The 23300-nt window shown below is 36.0% G+C and overlaps 3 protein-coding genes across 3 annotated transcripts; 2 read left to right on the forward strand and 1 right to left on the reverse strand.

Moving 5' to 3' along the window:
• Window positions 1-785: 785 nt before the first annotated feature.
• On the reverse strand, window positions 786-3382 carry LOC103845684 (probable glucan endo-1,3-beta-glucosidase BG4). The gene has a single exon (XM_009122567.2). It carries the CDS (start codon window positions 1941-1943, stop codon window positions 906-908), a length of 1038 nt encoding a protein of 345 aa, XP_009120815.1. The 5' UTR covers window positions 1944-3382; the 3' UTR covers window positions 786-905.
• A 1059-nt stretch (window positions 3383-4441) lies between these two features.
• Window positions 4442-12350, forward strand: LOC103845685. Its single transcript, XM_033282742.1, has 8 exons — window positions 4442-4532; window positions 4599-4689; window positions 4786-4910; window positions 4988-5187; window positions 5266-5426; window positions 5512-5602; window positions 5683-5866; window positions 5944-12350. Exons 2-7 carry the CDS (start codon window positions 4667-4669, stop codon window positions 5824-5826), a joined length of 744 nt encoding a protein of 247 aa, XP_033138633.1. The 5' UTR covers window positions 4442-4532; window positions 4599-4666; the 3' UTR covers window positions 5827-5866; window positions 5944-12350.
• Window positions 12351-13498: 1148 nt separating this feature from the next.
• On the forward strand, window positions 13499-23291 carry LOC103845687 (dicer-like protein 4). The gene is made up of 25 exons (XM_009122569.3): window positions 13499-14158; window positions 14408-14585; window positions 14685-14795; window positions 14925-15065; window positions 15146-15218; window positions 15564-15628; window positions 15923-16066; window positions 16146-16280; window positions 16757-16886; window positions 17085-17181; window positions 17580-17772; window positions 17963-18123; window positions 18213-18419; window positions 18522-18793; window positions 18873-19150; window positions 19222-19658; window positions 19894-19994; window positions 20100-20305; window positions 20398-20607; window positions 20848-21312; window positions 21394-21666; window positions 21862-22188; window positions 22302-22587; window positions 22684-22795; window positions 22880-23291. Exons 1-25 carry the CDS (start codon window positions 13806-13808, stop codon window positions 23031-23033), a joined length of 5109 nt encoding a protein of 1702 aa, XP_009120817.2. The 5' UTR covers window positions 13499-13805; the 3' UTR covers window positions 23034-23291.
• Window positions 23292-23300: the final 9 nt, after the last annotated feature.

A 23300-nucleotide genomic window follows, 5' to 3' on the forward strand; every position in this document is an offset into this window, starting at 1 on the left:
TTAGTTATGTGAGAATTTTGTTTTAAAGGAGAACTGAAGTAATCAATTAACGAAACGAAATGATTACAAAATTTTTAAAATTCACCAAACTGAATCAAAACAATTTATACTATTAAATCAGAATCCTTCATAAGATTTTACCATTATTTTCATTTATTTACAATGACATACCATTGAGTTTTTTTATTTTTTAAAAATAAATTCGCCAACTATATATTTGGCCAATCGAATGTCATGAATTTGTGATAACCAATCAGTTTCAACCAGCATTTATTAACATTATTACTTATCATTATAATTTAAAGCAATCCTGGATAATAATAATATGTATCATACAATTGATTCTCCTATACATGGTAACTGAATTTGATTCATTATTAAACGACATTAAATGGCATCTATAATATTAGGGATATTGTTTTTTTGTACCTTACAATTTATTGATTTTGAGATTGTATTTCTCAAATATTTGTTGTAGAATTATGATTTTCACCAAACACTTTCAATAATGATCATTCAAAACATATAAAACAGCTTCTACACATATACAAAAAAAACACATTATATAATTTATTTTAAAAATATGATATAAAATATAATATGTTATAAAATTAAATATTTTAAAAAGATACAATCCCACGCTTTCAGAAGCTAGTTTATATGAATTAAAGGAAATAAAAATTAGTGAGTGAGTGGGAAAATAATTTTAATAATTTTTCAGAAAGTCAACTATGTATATATGTTCTGCTACCTGATATTGTCGTCAAATGAAACACAATAGCATGTAGTAATATAATATGATGTGCATTGTTGAATCTTATTACTTTATTTGAATAACAACAAACAACTAATAGCACTACTGTATGTATTCATAAGATTGTGAAAGTCCTAAAAGAAACTCACACTCAAAATAGCTTATAGATGGGTTTCATATCAACAGGATTGTATAATCCAAAGTTTTGTTCAGTCCCAGCGGGCTTCTGGTTTTCATTGAACGTTGCGAATATAAACCCTTGGATAGCACTGTTAGGCCTCTTAGGTGTCCCCTTGCCGCTTACTACATGCTGAAGGAAATTTCCGTTGTAGGTCGCCGCGATGTCAGGCGTCGTTAAGTCCCCGTTCCCGGCTGACGGCCATCCTGTCTCAGACACCACCATTGGTAAATCTTTCACGCCTTCCTTCTCCATTGCCCACGCGAACGCATCGAACATTGCATCAAACAAGTTTGAATAGCCCAGTGGTCCATCCTGGACCACGACGGCCTCGCTTGTGGAAATGGCATAGTCGAGATGAATGTTCACCGGGTCCGACGCGTAAGCAAAGTACGGGTAGATGTTGACGAAGATTGGCGTACTTGTTTGAGACAAAAAGTTAAGCACCGGGGTGAGTTGTTCACGCGCCTGAGCCGTGAACATTCCCGCGGAAGGTGGATACGACTGTCCGAGGCTGGACATAGCCACAACAGTGGTGACAGAGATAGGAAGACTCTTGGACTTGACAAGGTTGGTGAGAGACTGCACAGCGGGAAGCACCTGTGGACCCATCGGTCCAGGGATGACTTCGTTGCCGACTGTAATGAAAGTGATGTTGACGTCGGCTAAGTAAGGCTCAATGTTTGTTGCGAACCAGCTGTTAACAGCTTCTTCACCGGCCGCAAGAGCAGCCAAGTCCTGGTCCTTGACACCTACCGTGACTCCAATATCTTTGTTGCCGCGTAAGGCATCAAGAACCTCAGTGTTCGGGTCAAAGATTCGGATTTTAGTAATGCCTATGGACTTGAAAAGGTTGATGACATCAGAGGGGGGCGGGAGATTATCGCCGAGGAGACCGTAATTCAAGCCAAGTTGACTTGTTGCGGTTACGAAGCCACTACTGTTGTAGTTGAAAATTAGCACAATGCACGAGAGGAAGAACAAGAACAGCTTTTTATGAGAGTAGTGCATGATGAAAACTTTTCTATGCAAAATATGTGTCTGAAAAAAAAAATTCTTTATTGATTGCTTTGTTGGAGTATATGCTGATCAACATATTCCATTTTTTTGGTATCAAAAAGATTACAAATTTGATGTTTTTCTTACTAACTAGGTATGGTTTTTGGATTGACTGAATCTTACTATTCCCTTTTACCCAAAAAAAAAGAATCTTACTATTCCATATGAAATTGAAATAAAATCAGGTTGTGATTCTATTACCTGCTTAGAAGATAATATCTAAACTTTACATGAACTTGAATGCTTAATTTGATAACTAATAGATCTATTCCAATTTTATTGGTATCAATATAATGACAGCACTCTTTTATTTATGTTTTCGTTTTGATCTTATCCGTCTTTACTACAAATTTGGTGGTTCCTTTGCTAACTAGCTATGTTTTTTTGGATTGACTGAATCTTACTATACCATTTGAAACCGAAATAAAATATAGTTGAGATTTTGTTACCTAGAAAAGAATATCTAAAAAGTACATGAGATTGAATACATAATTAGTTGTTGTTTTCATGTATATTATTGATTGGATGTTTATAAGAAACAACAGATTAAACTTAAATAGATGAATTCGACTACCGATGTATCAATATTAAAAGATAACTTTTCATATTATGTGAAGAGAATGACTGTCCCAGCTAAGAAGAACACTTCGCCTTGGATGATGCCGAGATTCCATTACTATTAACAGTGTTCAAGAAAGCATTTTAGGTGAGCGGCGCTAGATGCTAGGTCATATAAGACCGTTTGACAATTACATTCTAAATTGTCTAAACAATTACAATATTATTATAATAATAATATTTTTATTAGTCTTAATTATAATAATTAGCATATTATTTTATCATTGTGAATAATAATAATATTTACTATACGAAATTATATATATTTAGTATATTATTATAATCTAAACCGCCAGTTGTTTAAAGGTATATTTAATAAACTTAATGTTTTATAGTTTATTTCATTCTTTGTATCAATTTATAATAATTTTTAACAGAATTTCAATAAATATATTTTTATAACAATTTTCTCTGAAGTCTTGCCTTTGTATACTTCATTTTAGTTTGACTCATGCTTTGGATGCGTTTTGTTTGACTCAACTTTGCTTTGTGTGGAGTTTCCTCCACGGGGATTGCATGAATGGCTAAAAATTTAGCGAGAACATATGATTTGTTAAACAGTAGCTGCCATGTCACTATCAAACCAGAGAGTAAGATATCATGGTTTTCTCCAAAAAGATCCAAAAGTTTTATTAGTAGCATGGCACACAAGCTTGTCCGAAACACATTACTACATGTAAAACAGTTTTTCTTTTTCTTTTTCAGCAAACGTATATAATAATGTGCTGTGCAAATATGCCATCAAATCAAGAATCCAAAAACAGCATAGGAACAATCTTATAACATAAAGTAGACCTTCACTCTCTTTTCCTCCCTCCACGTCAGAAAATAGAGTCTCCTGCGCTCGCCACGTGTCATGTCCCTTGATCCGCTGCGTTTAATTAACCTATGTATTACATTGTCTTTTAATTTGATCTGGGCCTTACCTTCATTCTGATTGGCGAGCCCATAGTGAGTTTCTCCAAATGTAAACATGGCGATGAACGTCGTTTCGTATTAGAGTTTTCGACTACCTTTTATCTCCACCATTAAATGTGAGACAGAACCAGAGTTCTTTGAGAGTTCTTCCAACTTCTTCCTAACGATCTATACCAGTTACAGATTTCCTATCTTAAAGTAATTCTTACATCATCACCCACTATCTATGTTTAATGCGAGCTTCTTCAGGCAAAGCGGTGGAGCTTTGATTATAAAAGGGTAAGCTTTCTTCGTATCACAACCATCTTCTCCTTGCCTCTAAGCAATACAATAAACTTATATCCAGAATATGGCTAACGCAGCAATCTTGCTTTCCGATCCGAAGACCGGACGATGCTCATTCACCGTTCTAGCCTGATTGCTCCGCTTCTGGGAGGTCAAGAACGTCCGACGCGACGGCGAACTCATGGGAGTCGCTACGTTGCTCCTTGATTCCCAGGTCTGTTATGTTCCTCCGCTTGAGTTTTTTCTGTATCTCCGCTTGAGTTCATAACTAGATTGGTTTTTAATTAAAATGTCTCAGACATATTGATTCCTTATTACCATCAATTCCTGTTTAGAGCTTCGGGACTGATTAGTAATTGTTTTTGATATTTTCCTGATTATATATAGGATCACCCGTCGTGTTGAATCTTTATCAACAAGATTTTCTGACCATTTTATGTTTAGTCGACCATGATGCCGGCGACGGTGAAGGTGAACCGGCTTGAAACTCACAGGCCTAATCTGAAGACGGGTTAACTATATTCCCCAAGCCGGTTTTGATGTGACCCGATGTAATCTGAATTACCAACTGTCGAACTCCTCAATGATGATTCGTTTCGGTGAGTCAACCTCTTTTGATGAGATAACTCGAACCAGCTATTCCGATAGGTGTGGAATCTTTTCGGTTCCGTTGTCACAGCGAGCTGCTTGGTCTTGCCAACACAAACACTCAGCTTCCAGGTACTGCTCTTCTTATCTGTAAATTTGTCTATTATGATTATTTATTTAAAAATAATCATCCCACAGACATCGTCGGTGAGATAACTGCCGTGAAGAGCACTGTCACCGATCCTCCGCAGAACAATAACCGTCTGATGGCAACCATAAAAATGGATAAGTTACTAATTCTTCCATATTTATCCATTTAGATTTTAATTTGTCTACTTTAAAAACTATTACATTTTGATCAGTTTTTTTATGTACATGTTATCAGTGATGTTTCGGTGACAATGAGTCTGTTCGACTCACAGGCTGTCAAGCTCCACAAACAACTTGAATCGGTGGGAGGTGATCCAAGGGTTCTGGTTGCAGCCAGTATCAACCCCAAAATTGTGGGAGGTAATTACTTGAACTTAACATCACACAGTCCGCCTTTTAATTATTCTCAGTACATTTACATCATTTTTATTTTGTAGGTCGTCTGTTTCTGAATGCTGCTTCAGGCACACACATATATTTTGACAAGGAAACCACCGCAGGGGAGACTTATTTCTACAGGCTGGTTGCCCAAGACACTGGGCTTCCATCAGCAGCTCCATTGCTAAAGAGCTACGCCAAAGTGGAATCTCTGCGCATAGCTGAGCTCAATGAATTTGTCATATCTGCTTCTTCTCAGGTATAGTAACCATATATTATGATTTGAAAAGAGAATGAATTAAAGTTCAAGTTTGATGCTGCTGATTAACGAATGTAGGAGATTGATTTCATCTGCACCGGGAAGGTCACTGGTATCAAGCTGGACAAGGGATTGTGCTACGTTTCTTGCTCCAACTGCACCAAAAGCTCCAACGCACTGTCTCAGCTTTCACCTGTCTGCATTGTACTAATACTAATGCTGTTGGTGTCTAACCATTTGTACACATCTTATTTGCATTCATTAATGTTGGTGTCCACGCACATATTCAACTTTGGGATTTGATACATGTTAACTTCCTGCTAGATATCGGGTGGAGATGTCCATTGTTGTTTGTTTTAATGGGGTTATGACAAAACTGCATAATATGAGAGCCTATGAAACTAGCCATCTTTTGGTATGTTCTTACTCCGCCTGTCATGCATCTTTGTCTTGAATTTTTACTCATGAAATTGCCTTCAACCGTTGCTTCCTCAGGCTGGTAATGGTGTGAACCCGGAGGACACTCAGGCACCTCCATTTGTTGCAGGCATGGAGGGTAGGCCTACACATTCCAGGTTAAGGTCGGTGCATACAACTTCACTGCAAACCATCAAACCTTTACGATCTCCCCATCCTTAGTGAATGTGACTGTATGCCGCTCTCTCAATTTGTTGACAATGTAAGTTCCATGTACTATATTACAGTCAGTTAGCTTCACAGTATGCAGATATTAACATGTTAGTTTGGTCTGAATAGGGAGGCGATGATGACAATGGAGACAACAACAGTGGTGCCATCTCGGTTCGTTCTAAGGTGGAGACTGGTGGTAGCAGTCAGGTGCAAGGATCCTCAGAAGTTAAGAAGAATGCCGTAAGGCATAGGTGGAGATGATTGGATACTTGAAGTCTTGAAGTTATGATGCAGTATTTTCCGCTTTCAATAATGCTTATGCATCTGTTTTTTCCCCTGTTTTGTTGACAACTTGGTCTTTAAATATTGGTTAGTTTATGTTTGGTTACACACAAGCTGTATAAAATCTATCACGTACTCCAGTTGTTTTGTATTTAAGATCCTTATTCATACTTGGATAGCTCAAAGACTGCTTGAAATGGAATATGAGTCTATTAATATTACTTGAGTATTCATTTTTATGTAACTCAAGACTACTATAATATAAAAGACCAAGAGTTCAAACCACTAACTTCGAAATGTCGATTTCATAGCATTTTACTATAGTATATCATAACATGAGATGTACGTATACGTCACTATATAATCTTATACACACTGCCCATGTGTTTGTATCCGAACATCAAATATTTATACGGCTTACCAACTTTTATATGCTTACTAAAAAACTCATAAATAAATACAATCCCCCAAGAATAAAGTACTATTTAGTATTTAACACTATTAAAACTTATAAAAAGAAGGGAAAAATAAATTACCAACATGGATCTAAGCAAAGCCTTTTTTCAAAAAAAAAAAGAAAAAGAAAACATGGATCTAAGCACTCGCTTATATTAAAATACTACATACAATGTAACTTATTGAAAATACAACTAACACTAAAAATTAATAGAATAATGATTAGTAATAAAATTAGAATTAAAACATGACCCCAAATTAACGGATCACATGCTTCAAGAAGACGTAATAATATTTAATATTTGGTCAGTTATTGCTTATCATATGTAAATTAGAAAGCCTTCTATGTTATATTTGAACAAACAAAAGCTTATTCTAAAAACAAAAATAACGTTATATCATGTTAAAATTATCTACTATTTTTATTAACAACATACAAATAATTTACTAAACAGTTATCAGAAATAGGTTTAATTGATATATATTCATCTAATAATATCCATATCTCAATGTTACTTTTTCATAAATACAAATAATGCAAAGTCGCAAACAATAAATAATAAACCTCTACATCATAGTAACTATATGTTTCAAGAAGAGGCCACCTAAGGTAAAACCCCAGATGTGTGACCTCATAAATACATCAAGATAGAATATGGAATTACTTCACCTCTATACCAATAAACATGGACCCAGAACCAAATTATGCTCTTTCATTTGACTCCAAAACATAACCAACAGATAGAATGCCAAGAGAGATCTCAACATCAATATCTACAGCAAACCTGCTTGCTGAGAGACGAGCACCCTCACCGGCAGAAGAAGATGAATTTTGCATGCATTGACAAGATTGTAAAAGGCCATGTTATAAATTCATTGCAATGCAACCATATCTATCATCACCAATGCATAATTGACTGTATTCGAATGAACATAATAAAATGGTCTATATGCCGAGACATAATATTTTAGTCGAAATGTTTTCTATTTTCACGTACAATAAGTTGTACTCAGTTTTTCCATTTAAAATAATACATTTGTTGCTTTTACTGTTTTTTCTTTTTGTTTCTTATTTCTCCATATTTTCCTTATTAGTACGATTAATTACATAATATATAAACTACTATAATCAACACAAAAAATCAAACAAACGCAAAAACAACTAATTTTTTTAATAATAACAATTACCAACATTCTACAAAACAACTATATTAACTTTGACAACAAAAGGATACAATTGTTTTAACTTCTAAATAAAACATTATTCTCCTCTATTTTATATATCCTCACAACAAAAGGATATAATTGTATTAGAAAACTCAGTCTCATTCTCTTTTGATCAAATTCGATTGATTTACGAATTTTATAGTGTTATAAAACTGAACCCTATAAAAGCTAACAGTTTGATTTAAACAACAAAAACAATAAAAATTCGATAATTTTAAGTAGGGCTGGGCAAAAAACCTGGATCCGAAGAACCGAACCGAATCCGATCCGAAAAAGTAGTACCGAACTCGAACCAAAATTGATAAAATATCCGAACGGGTTCAAAATTTTGGTATCTAAAGAACTGAAACCGAATCCGACCCGAACCGAAGTATCTCGAGTACCCAAATGTAACCGAAATAGATTTATATACCTAAATATAATACTTATTTTTAGATTTAATATATATTAAAAACATCAAAAATATATAAGATACTTTTAAGTTGTCTAAAATACTTGAAAATATATATAAATAGTGAAAAGTAAATATCTAAAATAGCTAAAATATATTCAAAACATCAAAATACTTGAAATATCTATTGATTTGCTATCCAAATATTCAAATCAAACTAATTTATATGTTAATTTTAGGTATTTTGACACATATTATACAAATTTATATGTAATATATTATTTTATTTTATATATTTTGAGAAATTTTAAGCATATAATGAATATGAAAATTTTAAAAATAATTTAAATGGGTTATCCGAACCCGAACCGAACCCGCGAAGATCCAAACCGAACCCGAACCAAAATTTAAAAATACCCGAATGGGGTTGAAATCTTTACATCCGAAATCCGAATAGATCCGAACCGAAGCCGAACGGATACCCGAACACCCACCTCTAATTTTAAGTTATGTAGTTGAAATTTGTTGTAGACAACATAATCACACTCACGCACAACTCAACATACATAAAATTTACACAAAATTAAATTTACACAAAATTAATTTTTTTTTAAAACTAATCCATCAAATCCCGCGCGTAGCGCGGACCTCCCCTAGTATTCAATATTTAGATTTTAATTTGCTGAAATTTAATTGTATAAACCCAGCATTAACATCTGCTTTGGGTGTCAAAGTCACTTTTGTAAGAAAAAACTTCTCCATAAACATTAACTACTATTAATTAGAGCAATTATTTACTAATATTTCAAATTAAAAGTTATCAGACTAAAATTTACAATAGGCATACGACATTTAAGCAGAACTGAAATTCAAACCGGATCTAACCCGAAATGGACTGGTTTCAGTTTGATTTTGGTCATAGTCATTTATCTGTTTACTTCATTTTAGTTTTTATCGAAAACCGATCATATACCTGTTTTAAACCGAACTCAATATTAAAAAACACACAGAATTGTTGTATATCTCAAAAATTGAATATGAGATGGATAAGCAAAATAACATGTGCAATACTACTAGGCTACTTTAACTTTCTAGTACTTAAGTACATATTATTAATATATATACAATTTTTATTTATTTTTCTTTAAAAAGAAAAATAAAGAAATAAAATATAATATTTTGAATTTAAAAGTATATGTCCAAATTGATTCAAAACCGGGTGGAACCAATCCAAATCTGAATCGGGATTTTACCAAGTATAATATTATTTAAATATATTTTTTCTGTAATCGAAATACCCAAAACCAAATAGATTTTACTCGAAACCGACCCGAATACCTGAAGTAGCAACCCTAGTTCACAATCCAAATTATGTATTATTCTTTTAATTTTTTAAATTATTATTGTATTGATTTATTTCTTGAGATATTTATCATATATTTTAATAGATATTTTTGTCAAATAAAACTCAAAAAATCTAAGTTAGCCACTGCTAGTACTTTTACGACTGATTTAACTTAGAAAATAATTTGTTTCATATTCACATTTTCAATAAGAATTTAACACTAACATAAGTATCTATAATACAACAAAGATAGAAAGACTGAAGTTATTTATAACTAGATGAAAAATATAAATCCACGTTAAAATTAGATAAATCTACAGATTTTTAATTATTTCGAATGTCTTCTTAATATCTATAATAATAATTTAGAGTTTTCTCTAACCTCCTTCCTCCACGTCCTCAAGGAGAGTGGGGCTTTCTTCGCCACGTGTCACCAAACTAGAGCAGTTCTGACTTCTGCACAACTCATTTCTCTAATACCACTTATTCGAATTTGGGTTTTTGTTACAAATTCATATTGAACCCAGTTCTTTAGCCCAGTCCCTAGAACATCTTTTAGTAGCCCACCTGGCATTATGTTTGTTCCTGCTTCTTCTCCTTACGTCTGCGACATAGCCGACGGAAATACACAGAAACTTAAAGCGCCGATTGATCTTTGTAACGCCTCACCAATCTTTTAATCCATTCTTTACTCCGAGTTTTTCCTTGATTAATTCACTCCTCCCAATTGAAGAATTCGATCTACCTCTTTGTTTTCCACTGTAACCACCGGCGGAAACTTCTGCTATAAATATCGGATTTTCTTATGATGCACAGTACAACCCAAACGAGATCCAGAAACATACTATTTCCTAGCAACCGATTCTGATGGCGAATTCAAACACTCTCCTTGCCGATTTGAGAACCGATGCTCTAACATTGCCGAGGAGGTTTGTCTCCTCAAGTTCTAGGAGGCCAGCGGGGAACTAATTGATGAGAATGTAAGCACCATTTTCCTCCGACTAACCCTTTCCACAAATACATATATTTTGGTTTCTAACGTTTGGTTTTGCTCATTTCGAACAGTCTTTTGTAGTGCCATGTTTACTTAGGATTCACATAACACACCAAATTCGTTGAGCTAGCAGCAACCATCAACCTAATGCCTCACGAGATGTTTAGGTTATGTACGTATGACCAGTTTCTCCTACAACTAATACTAACACTGATTTACGAGGTCTGTCCATTAGATTCTCGAAACTGATGATACCTACCTCTTTTACTATTCTTTGGTTGCAGATTTGGTTGGTGAAGTGAAGGGCATCAAGACCATTTTCAATGACGTGACACAGAACACAGACCACAGAAAGTATAATGGCATACTTGCAAATTGACAGCTTCGTTTCAACTGCAGTTTTGAACATGTGGCTCAGAATTGACAAGTATGCGTTAATTGAAAATTGACAGGTGATAACCATCCTGGTAACAACATGTAAACACAACTATTGAATTCAAATCCACTACTTTGATAGCCACCAGTGACCACCAACCAAACTTTGGACAACTATTGACAGTTATTGAATTCAACTCCACTACTTGTCTGTTGCACACGTTTGTTTCTGTTTATCTGCAGGGAGGTGATAACCATCCTGGTAACGACATGTCTGGAGCTGGAGCTGTGAAGACTAACCAACCTGAATACATGATGGTCTGATAACTGAATTCATTGAGGGAACAGCTGGGGTAAATAATGTTAGTTGTTGCTGAAGGAGGTGATGTGGACCAACTCTTCCACCTGTTGAACATGTTTTAGCTGGGTCTCCGGATGAGAATGAAACAATTACGGAGGACAAGCGTGAAGGGAAAAAGCCATTTATTATTTTCTATCAGTAGCTGTTCTTTTTTGCCACCTTTAAAACTTTACCTACAAGGAAACATAGTTGGTGCAATGTTAATGAATAATAAAGTTTTTTCACACTGCCTCCCTTAACATCAGATTCTTCTTATAATTCACGGCTTGGTGGCTTTACTAACCTGTTATGGGTTTACACTTTACAATGAAACATGGCTGGTGCAGTGTCTCTATATAAAGTTTTATAGATATCTGCGTTTATACTTGGAATCAATAAACTCACGGTAATCTCATATTGGACAAGGAATGACATTGTTGTTACCAATATTTCACAAATGTGTGACAATATCATTTCATTCCGTGACCGCTTCTTACGATTGCAAGCAACGATTAGAAGCAGCGGCGGATCCATAAATATCTTTTACCCGGCAAAATATATTAACTAATATATAAATAAATTTATTTAAATATATAATTTAATATATATAAAATGAAAAATTCATTATCTATTTTAATTTTTTTTATATAAACCGCAATAGTTTTTTAGTTATTATATATTTATCTAACATGTTTTATATATATATATATATATATATATATATGATATCTATGATGAATCATTTTTAGATTGTTTTAAAAAAAATTCTTACCGAGTAGTTTATAAAATTACAAGTCTTAGTAATTTATTTTAGCAAAATTAATTGTTGCGGTTTAAAAGGCCTGGAGTAAGAATTTTCTTAGCGTTACATACAAATTTTAAAGAAAAAGTGCTGGTACAGACGAGTATTATATATATATACGGTACTAATATCATATGGGATGTACGAAAATATAAAAAATAATGAAGTAATACTAATCATCTTAGTAAATAAAGTAAGTGAATCTACTTGATTATTATATATTGATGGACACAAAACTCTACAAATTAAAAAGCATTATCATATAAAATGACTGAACAAACAAAATAAATTAATGGGGGCAAATATATGATTTTGTACGGGGGCAAGAACTATTTTCCTTAATAACATACACTGATTATTTTTGTTTTACTGGGGGCAGCTGCCCCCATTCCACTCAACGTACATCCGCCACTGATTAGAACTAGGGCCCGGCAAATAATAAGAGAAAACATTACAAAATAATAACATGAACAAATCGAAAATATTCCTACTCATATATAGATTCATAATAACCTGTTTTCCAACCGGTTGATAAATATATCCTCCCAGAACAAAATTCATAACCTTCCCTGCAGCAACACTTTGACTCCTACCATATGGCTAAGAAGCCCATACCTTGGAAAAGAGACCACCCATCAGACCTGCAAAATGTTCCCGGGAAAGTATGAGATGCTCCCGTGGTCCACCAAGTCACAGTAGAGTATTCAAAGGTACCCTGCAGAATATTGCTTTCCCCACAACTTAAGACATCTCTGCTTCTAAATAATTTGTGTTAAAACCACTATGGGACCACAGAATCTAGAGCTACGAGGCTGTGGTTATATGCGGACTATGCCACCATCCACCCTACAACAGTGGAAAGAAAAAGTAGATGTACAATTCCCATAGAGTTTTTCGTTTCATGGCTTCACATCTGCATATCATAAATTAAACTTATACTTTACAGTCATATGTGAAAATGACTTTTTGGTTGTTTAAAAGGCTTAACTTAAAACTTTTTTTTTTTTTGAAAACAAAATTAATATAATGTTAACCATATAACAAAATGACTCGGAAGATTCGACGTAACCAGAAGCGAGAAAGAAACACCTATAGAAATAACACATGGTCTGTTCCTATCAATCTGAAATACAGACCAAAAAGAACAAACAACATTATAAACAGAAACACTAAATCATACACATACAAATTGAACACGAATGAGCCACTGAACACTGACACACAAACTACAAAGAAGCCAACAAACCAGGCCAAATACATGGCAAAAGCCAACAACATATGGTCAGACATATATTATTGTATACTGCTACACCTCAAGTAAGGGCACATCACAAAACATATACTCTACTCTAAAAATCATATATACATAAACAATACAAATTCCATACACTGCAAAACTGGATATAGATACTTCGAGCAACTAAATATATAGAACTCCGCGCGAAGCGCGGAAAACCACTAGTGTTTAAAAAAATAGCTAACTAGATGTTTTTTTTTTCAATTTTGACGGAGTATGGAAATGTTTTAAAACACTTTCATTAAAGTATCTTACGATATTCCTAATAAATAATAAAATAAATACGTTATTAAACAATGATTATGCATATCTAAATAATGAGGATAAATCCCTCTAGCTAATCGAATTTGAATTTATTAACAAACTAAATCACCTATCAATGTGTAGTCGAATCATTTCAAAGGAGACGACGACAAAAGAGAGAGAAAAAAAAAAAGAGAGGAATCATTTGGAAGGAGACGTGCGAACGATCATGAATAATGTGTGAGAGAGCAGTTGACCTCAGCTTGACCCAGAGAGAAAATAAAAAAGAAAAAAGAAAAAGAGAAAAAGAAATAACTTCGTTGGGGAGGCAAAGCTCTGGGAAAAAGCAAAAAGCAAGTAAGCCAAGCCATCTCAATTCTCACTGCCACACTCTCTCAAGTTTCTTCCCTTCTTCAACCATGCCGGACCGCGAAATCGGCGACGATGCTTCTGACACTAACCTCTCCTCTTCCTTCTCTTCCTTCGCGTCTTCCTCCTCCTCCTTCTCTTCCTCCTACTCCGCTGCTGGCGCTTGGACGGATGATCACTCCGCCAAAATGGAGAAAGATCCTAGAAAAATCGCCAGGAGGTTCGATTTCCCCACTTTCGCAGCTCGATTTCACCTTTCCGTTAGCTTGCTTTCACGTTTCGGTTTCCGTACAGTTTCGTTTATCTTTTAGATTGCAAGTTTGTAGCTGAGTAAGGTCATCGGACTAGTAAATTAACATGTTATCCAAAGGAAATCTGATGAGATCGTCTTTGATTGCAGAAGAAAAAAAACGAGTTTGTTGTTGATTGTGCTGAGATTCATTGGTGTGGTTTGGTTTTGTGCATGAAGGTATCAGCTGGAGCTGTGCGAGAAAGCAGTGGAGGAGAACGTTATCGTGTATTTAGGAACTGGTTGTGGGAAGACTCACATTGCTGTGATGGTTATATATGAGCTTGGACCTTTGATTCTCAGCCCTAGGAAGAGTGTTTGTATCTTTCTTGCTCCCACTGTGGCTTTGGTTGAACAGGTGAGAGCATAACCCTCTTGATTACGCTTTATGGATCTGGTTGATTTTGGCTCTATGTTCTTACTCTCTTGTTTGTGCTTTTTTTTTTCTCTTTCTCAGCAAGCGTTAGTCATAGCAAAGTCTATCAACTTCAAAGTTGCAACACATTGTGGTGGCAATCGGACTGTGACTACCCATTCTGACTGGGAGAGAGAGGTTTCAGAGAATGAGGTGATCTTTCTATCCTTTTAACCCTATAAGTCTCATTAAGTTGATTGTTTTTTTCTCTAACCTTTTTATGTGGTAACTATCGTTTTGATCGATGAGATCATCGTTATTGGGGCTGTCTGTTTCCTGCAGGTTCTCGTTATGACCCCACAAATACTTCTGCATAACTTACAGCACTGTTTCATCAGGATGGAGTGGATTTCCCTTCTAATATTGGATGAGTGTCACCATGCTCAAGAACAAAGCAACCATCCTTATGCACAAATCTTGAAGGTATCTTTCTCCGCCTTCTTGGTATGTGGTGACTGATCACATTTAACATATAACCAACTTTTAGGGGCTTGCAAATGCAGGTTTTCTATAAAACAGAAGGTGTAAAAGGACCTCGTATATTTGGAATGACTGCATCTCCAGTGGTTGGCAAAGGTAGGCCCCATTTCTGTGATGTGAATTCCTGATTACAGTTCCATTTCTGTCCAAATCATTCATTATCGCATTATGAAATGGTCAAAAATTCCCAATACCAGTCAGAGAAACTCGTAGGAAGATTTTTTTATATTTTTTCTTTACCATTTAAATTTCCCTTTATAACGGTGAAGGAACATATGTTCCGCAGAAATCCTAAAGCAAGAGATTTAGCTCCTACATTGCTTACCTTTCGTTTTTCTCTTTCGATCATGAGGTTTATGGTGACCTTGGTATTAGCTGCGACCTTTGATCATATTCGTTCTATACATGTTCGAGTGTTTGACAGCACTACCTGCTTTTCAGGGTCTTTTCAATCAGAGAATTTATCGAAAAGCATAAATAGCCTTGAAAATTTGCTCAATGCCAAGGTATGCTGGTTCTTAAATCCCCTAATTTTGGCATGCAAGATATTTTTGCTAGGCGTGATTGGTGATAGCTTATATGTTAAGACCTGTCACACTGTGTTGACTTGAGTGATACCGAAGTAGAAATAACACTCGGCTGGGATCTTCTCGTCCCAAGATTATGGTGCCAAACTTTTTTTTGATGCAATCTAAAGCAAAAATATCATTCTCTTGGTTGGAATCATGATAATGGTCTTACACTCAGTTTACTTTCGAACAATGTTTTAATATTTCCCTTTTTGTGTACTGATCTTAAAGGTTTACTCAGTGGAAAGCAATGTCCAGCTGGATGGTTTTGTTTCATCTCCTATAGTCAAAGTATATTATTATCAGACAGCTGGGACTGAAGCATCTCAATCGACCAACATATATGAAAACATGCTGGAGGACATCAAACAGCGGGTTGTCTAATGTGTCTCATAACTTTTTTTGTCACCGTAGCTGGATACATGAACTGATATTCTTTTCCTGATATGAACAGTGTTTGACATCACTTAAGCAGCAGATTGATAACCATCAAACACAGGTCCTCTTAAATATGAAAAAGCTTCTGAAAAGAACTCATGATAATCTCATATATAGTCTGGTGAATCTTGGCCTTTGGGGAGCAATACAGGTAAGACATTTCATACTGAAGCTATTTATAGATTTGATATACAGTTTTCTGGTTTTGGTTTCAGATGTCTTTATTTCCGAGGCTCCTTATATTGAGTGTTGATCACTTGTATTACCTGGTTTCTTCAATGTTTCACGAAGCAGCAAATGATATATTTTAGGGTGCAGTAATAATCACAATTGCCAAGTAACTTCAACTTTGCATTAGTTGTTTACTAGATCGAGGTCTAAGGTTACACCGACTGGCATAAGATTCCTTACTGTGGATTATTTCCGATTTCCCAATTTTATAAAAGTTCCTAGAGAAAAATTATCGGCAAGGTTCCAAGCATTTTTCTTTAATGTATGATGACCATTTAACCTCGATATGTAAACCTTACATCTAGCCAAAATGATTCTGTGTTGTTTCTTGTTTGTCTCGTATGTGTCTATATACATGCTGTGGCCTCATAATGTTTCCCTCTTCATTTATTATAGGCTGCTAGAATCCAACTGAACACTGACCGCAATGTACATCAAGAGCCTTTGGAAGAGAATAATAAGTCAAAGATATGTATTACATATCTCTCTCTGGCTGCCGAAGTCCTTTCTTCTAAAGTTGCTAAAGGTATGATGGCATGGTATCCTAGTTTGTGTTTTCTTTAAAATTAAAATTTTCTTCCAATAATGCATATGCTTTTTCGGAGTTGCAACTTGTGAAACTTTTAACTATATTCTGCACTTCATTTTGTTATTTTCATGTGAATGCCCTGATAAAGAAGTCATTGATTGCCTCATTATTTGTTTGCGGTCTTTGTGATTGTAGATGAGAATGCATCTGAACTTATCAGCTTACCAGCGTTGAAGGAACCATTTTTCTCAAGAAAGCTATTACAACTGATTAAAATCCTTTCGGCATTCAGGTTGGTACTTGGGAGAGGTGACAGAGTCTTGGAATACTTTTGTGCTGATTATTCCAAAGCTATTACAAATGTGCTTTAGTTTATTTTTTTTTGTAAGATACGTTTGAGCACCTAGAAGCTAGACTTTATAGATACATGAAAAATTGGCCATAATCAATAGATCTATGTTCCGAGACAGAATATGGCTTTTCCTGAATAGACAATTTCTAGCTCTTACTTCACCTTCAAAAGACATTGGATTTTTATATGGAAATGGTAGTTGTTATTGTCCACTAGTCCTGTGAAACCTTGATTGCTTTTTATTACATCGTGTTTGATTCAACTGTCATGCTAATGAGGCCATTTTGAAGGACCACGGTATATTTTGCAGTAAGCTTCAATTTGTATTTTTCTTTCAGGATAGAGCCACACATGAAGTGTATAATATTTGTCAATCGGATTGTGACTGCGAGGACGCTGTCATGCATACTAAATAGTTTGAAACTTCTAGAGTCTTGGAAGTCTGATTTCCTTGTTGGACTTAGTTCTGGAGTGAAGAGCATGTCAAGAAAGAGTATGAAGACAATTCTTGAACGGTTCCAATCCAAAGAGGTGATCTTTAGCCATCTTTGAATCTATAGTTACTATTGGGAGATCCATGTACACTGTATGCCTTACGGTTCACACATATAATATAGAAACAAAATACAGGCAAACACCCGTTTAGACAGACATGTATTTTCTAGGATCAATTTTCAAGCCACTTCCAACTAACTTCTAAGACTTCCTCTTTTTGTTCCAGCTCAATCTACTGGTTGCCACTAAAGTTGGCGAAGAAGGTCTTGATATTCAGACATGCTGTCTTGTGATCCGTTTTGATTTGCCGGAGACTGTTACCAGCTTCATACAGTCCAGAGGCCGTGCTCGAATGCCCAAGTCTGAATACGCGTTTCTAGTGGACAGGTCTGTAGGAATGAGAAATTGATAAGGCCATAATTATGAGATCGTTTGTGCTCCTACGCATTTACATTTTTTCTTCTTTCGTGATTCAGGGGAAGCGAGAAAGAGATGGATCTGATTGAAAATTTTAAAGTAAATGAAGATCGAATGAACCTGGAAATTACTTCCAGAACGTCAGAGGAAACTTGTCCTAGACTTGATGATGAGGTATACAGAGTTCATGAGACAGGAGCTTGTATCAGTGGTGGAAGTAGCATCTCCCTTCTCTATAAGTATTGTTCTAGGCTTCCACATGATGAGTAAGGCTTCCAATTTTTCTGTTGGTGCTTCTTGTATTCACTTTCCACAGTAAGCAGGCGTGTCATAACTGAATTTCCATTTGCCGCCTTTTGTTCCACCAGATTTTTTCAGCCCAAGCCGGAGTTTCAATTCAAACCTGTTGACGAGTTTGGTGGAACGATCTGTCGCATAACTTTACCTGCTAATGCTCCTATAAGTGAGATCGTCAGTTCACTACTACCTTCGATTGAAGCTGCTAAAAAGAATGCTTGTCTAAAGGCTGTCTATAAGTTGCACAGCTTAGGTGTACTTAACAATTTTCTGTTGCCGGATTCAAATGAAGAAACTGAGGACGAGTTGTCAGATGAAGAATTTGACTTTGATAAAGTTGAAGGTGCGTAAGTGGTTCAGTTATAAATCTTAGTTGTTTATACTGATCACTCGTTATATAACGGTCTTTTTTTTCTTGCCAGGTGAAGCCTGTTCACGAGGTGAACTGTATGAGATGATTGTTCCTGACTTGTTTAAACAAAAGTGGGATCCATCAAAGAGTTGTGTCAATCTTCAATCTTACTACATAAGGTTTGTGCCTCATCCCGCCGATAGGATCTACAAGAAGTTTGGTCTCTTCATGAAGTCACCTCTTCCCATTGAGGCTGAGACTATGGATTTTGATCTTCACCTTGCTCATCAAAGATCTGTAAGTGTGAAGATTTTTCCAAAAGGAGACGCCAATTTCGACAATGATGAGGTATTGAGCTTTTTAATTTGATAAAAATTTAACTAGATTGACGTTTCTAATTTGATTTATGTTTTATGCAGATAAGGCTAGCGGAGCGTTTCCAGGAGGTTGCCCTGAAAATTATTTTTGAACGGCGGGAGCTAATTACGGAATTTGTTCCCTTGGGGCTGCAAGACTCTTTTAGAACTAGCAAATCTACCTTCTACCTTCTTCTTCCAATTAATCTGGATGCTTCAGAAAGTGTTTTATTTGTTGATTGGGCGACTATTAGAAGCTGCTTGTCGTCCCCAATCTTCAAGGCTCCGTCTGGCTTAGTAGAAGATATGGATCCTCCTGTGGGATCTCATTTAAAGCTTGCAAATGGCTGCTGGAGTATTGATGATGTGAAGAACAGTGTGGTTTTCGCAACCCACAAAAAGCAATTTTATTTTGTCTCGGATATCTGCCATGGAAGAAATGGATTCAGTGCTATTAGAAAATCAATCACCGAAACCCATCTGGAAAGCATATATAATTCGTAAGCTACTAAACTACTACTATTTAGTGATTGTTCGATGGCATCTTTTCTCTGGAGGTCCTGCGTTCTGCGTTTTCTTTGTGTCGCTCTAGCTTGATTTTGTTACAATGTTCTTTTCCCAGTTTCCAGAGAACAGTATAACAATCCTTATCACTTTGGGTGGGACTGTAGAATTTTATAGGATCACATGATTTTCTGAGTTTAAGAACTTTCCCATTTTAATTAACAAAACCAGGTATGGCGTGAAACTCAAGCATCCTTTACAGCCACTCTTGCGTTTGAAACCGCTTTGTTATGTTCGGAACTTGCTTCACAACCGAAAGCGGGAGAATTTGGGTAATTTTCTTATTTGCCTTTTTCATATTACAAATTTCTTGTGCATGTACGCATAACACACCTTGTATACTCTAATTTTACCATTCTCTCATTACCAAAAAACAGAACCAAATGAACTTGAGGAATATTTCATAGAAATTCCTCCAGAGCTTTCTCAGTTAAAGATAAAAGGATTATCTAAAGACATTGGAAGTTCGTTATCCTTGCTACCATCAGTCATGCACCGTATGGAGAATTTACTCGTGGCTATCGAACTGAAACACATGCTGTCTGCCTCTATCCCTGAGATAGCTGAAGTTTCTGGTCACAGAGTATAATCTCATTTCAATTGATAACCCATTTACTTGATTTTCTTAAAAATTTGTTATGTTTGATCTTTTACCGATCGAGTGAATTGGTATAGGTACTCGAGGCGCTCACAACAGAGAAATGTCAGGAGCGCTTTTCTCTTGAAAGGCTTGAGGTGCTTGGGGATGCATTCCTCAAGTTTGCTGTTAGCCGACACCTGTTTCTACACCATGATAGGCTTGATGAAGGAGAGTTGACTCGGAGACGCTCAAATGCTGTGAACAATTCCAACCTGTTTAGGCTTGCAACCAGGAGAAATTTGCAGGTCCTCAAAACATTCCTTAGAAATCTTTGGTGGCCGGTACATTTTAAATATAGTTTGAGCTGTTGCTGCACAGAACGCACATACTGATATGGTGCATAGATTACCACCAGAACCCTTGCCTACATTGAATATATTCTCAGTTACATTTGTTCGAAATCAAATCTCAGATAGAAGCAGACTGAGATGTAGTAATTAGTTAAGTCTAGCTTTGGATTATATTTAACCTTGGCATTTTCCCAGGTTTACATCCGTGATCAAGCATTCGATCCTACACAGTTCTTTGCATTGGGCCATCCATGCAGAGTAACGTGTGACGAGGTAGCAATGAAAGAGGTTCATTCCTTGGATAAGGTTCCTGGGCTTTTGGAATCAAGTACTGGTGAAATCAGATGTAGCAAAGGCCATCACTGGTTGCACAAGAAAACAATTGCTGATGTGGTTGAGGCTCTTGTCGGAGCATTCTTAGTTGACAGTGGCTTCAAGGGGGCCATTGAATTTCTTAAATGGATTGGCATAAATGTTGATTTTGAGTCATTGCAAGTAAGAGATGCTTGTGTTGCAAGCAAGCGGTACATGCCACTGACTACTTGCTTTGATTTGGCGGCCCTTGAAAGCCTGCTTGGATATAAGTTTCTCCACAAAGGTCTACTTTTACAAGCCTTCATCCATCCATCTTACAACAGGCATGGAGGAGGCTGCTACCAGGTTATTTTTCTTCTTATTATTTTTCATTTCTTTTTGATATCCATCTATGGTAACCAAAATTCTCTAATTTGGGGTCTGCAGAGATTGGAGTTTCTTGGGGATGCTGTTCTGGACTACTTGATGACATCCTATTTTTTCTCAGTCTTTCCGAAACTGAAACCTGGTCAACTGACCGATCTAAGATCGCTCTCAGTAAATAATAAGGCGCTTGCAAATGTTGCTGTCAGTTTTTCACTACAGAGGTTTCTATTTTGCGATTCTACATATCTCCATGATGCTATAAAGGATTATACCAACTTCGTGACAGCATCACCATTGGCCAGCGGACCATCTGAAGGTCCAAAATGCCCAAAGGTGTGTGTTTGGATCTTCCTTCCATATGAAGGCAGTATTGGCTGCTTATGTTCTGTATATTAGTGTGTTTTGGTGGAACCTATGATAATTCGTTGAAGTTTTCTTTTAGAACTTGTCTTGTTTGATGTAATGTGGATATATATATATATATATATATATATAAAGAACTAATGTAGTTATTATATTTGCATGCAGGTTCTTGGTGACTTGATAGAATCCTTTTTGGGGGCTCTTTTCCTCGACTGTGGGTTCGACTTGAATCATGTCTGGAGAATAATGCTATCTTTTTTAGATCCAGTGAAAAACTTGTCTAACCTGCAGCTTAGTCCTGTGAAAGAACTGCTTGAATATTGCCAGTCTTACAAGTGGGATCAGGAGATATCAGCGACAAAGAAGGATGGTGCTTTCTCTGTTGAATTAAAAGTGACCAAGAAAAGTTCTTGCCTTACAGCTTCTGCAACTGGTCGGAACAAAAAAGAGAGTACCAAAAAGGCTGCTCAGCTGATGCTTACGAACCTGAAGGTAGTTGCGGCTTAACTACCTTCTATTTATGTGATGTATTTCTATCTTATGCTACCTAGTGTTCAGTTTTGTAACGGGTTTCTTAACAAAGTCTTTGGGTAATTCATCCACAGGCTCATGGGCATATAAAAACCTCCAATCCGTTGGAGGATGTTCTGAAGAATAGCATCCGAAATGAAGCTAAATTGATTGGCTACGATGAAGAGCCTATAGATGTTGTGGATCGTGATGGGCTGGACGTTGAAAACCTAAATATCCAAGATTCTTTTGAGGAGGATCCTGTCACTGAAAGCAAGACTAGTGAAACAAGCAGCTCATACATCATCAGACGAGTTCTCACCAATGCACCACCATCTGAAAAAGAAGAAAGCCTTCCTCAAAAGACCATCAAAGACGCAGGTATTTTGATGACGAACTTTTGAAGTAAAATGATTGGATATTACTTCCTGCATCTATATATCCTGAGTTATTAATTTGATGACTAAAACTGAACAGGTGGGTCGATCATCAAAACTGCAAAATCTCTCTTGCGCGAAACATGTGTTGCCAACTGTTGGAAGACACCAGAGTTCGTATGTTGTGAGGAAGGGCCAGCCCACCTGAAAACGTAAGTAAATTGATCAAGTAATGCCTACATCTCTAAACTGCTAGGTACTGGATTTGTTGTCGTCAACTATGTGCATGTTTACAGGTTCAGCTATAAGGTAATCCTGGAGGTTGTAGATGCCCCCAATATGACACTGGAGTGTTATGGTGAAGCTAAACCAACTAAGAAAAGTGCATCAGAACAGGCTGCTCAAGCTGCTTTATGGTGTCTCGAGCATACTGGATTCCTTCGCCGATGATCTCGAGTTGCTTTAACTTGGTTACAAACTGAGGTTATATATCGTAGACATATAATTATACCAAAACTATGTGTATTAGCTGATATGATGGACACAGATGGTAAGAGAAAAGGATGTCTATCAAGTTCTTAACCAAGACTAAACTTAAACCCATATGTTGAGGCAAAAGTTTTTGAGTCTCAAGTTTATTCGGTCCCTATTCTGAACGTAAATTATATGTTTCCATGATGCTTGAACTCATGGCAAGATTTACTATCATCTCTCATG

This window comes from Brassica rapa, chromosome A10 (assembly GCF_000309985.2).
Source record: "Brassica rapa cultivar Chiifu-401-42 chromosome A10, CAAS_Brap_v3.01, whole genome shotgun sequence".
NCBI lineage: Eukaryota > Viridiplantae > Streptophyta > Magnoliopsida > Brassicales > Brassicaceae > Brassica > Brassica rapa.

Excerpts from the sequence above, each read along its gene's own strand:
- LOC103845687 (XM_009122569.3), top strand. The coding sequence starts at position 13,806 with ATGTGTGAGAGAGCAGTTGACCTCAGCTTGACCCAGAGAGAAAATAAA. Across the intron at positions 21,313-21,393 it reads ATGGAGGAGGCTGCTACCAG|AGATTGGAGTTTCTTGGGGA; the intron begins GTTATTTTTCTT and ends TGGGGTCTGCAG. Across the intron at positions 22,189-22,301 it reads TGATGCTTACGAACCTGAAG|GCTCATGGGCATATAAAAAC; the intron begins GTAGTTGCGGCT and ends ATTCATCCACAG.
- LOC103845685 (XM_033282742.1), top strand. The coding sequence starts at position 4,667 with ATGGCAACCATAAAAATGGATAA. Across the intron at positions 4,911-4,987 it reads CAACCCCAAAATTGTGGGAG|GTCGTCTGTTTCTGAATGCT; the intron begins GTAATTACTTGA and ends TTTATTTTGTAG. Across the intron at positions 5,188-5,265 it reads TCATATCTGCTTCTTCTCAG|GAGATTGATTTCATCTGCAC; the intron begins GTATAGTAACCA and ends TAACGAATGTAG.
- LOC103845684 (XM_009122567.2), bottom strand. The coding sequence starts at position 1,943 with ATGCACTACTCTCATAAAAAGCTGTTCTTGTTCTTCCTCTCGTGCATT.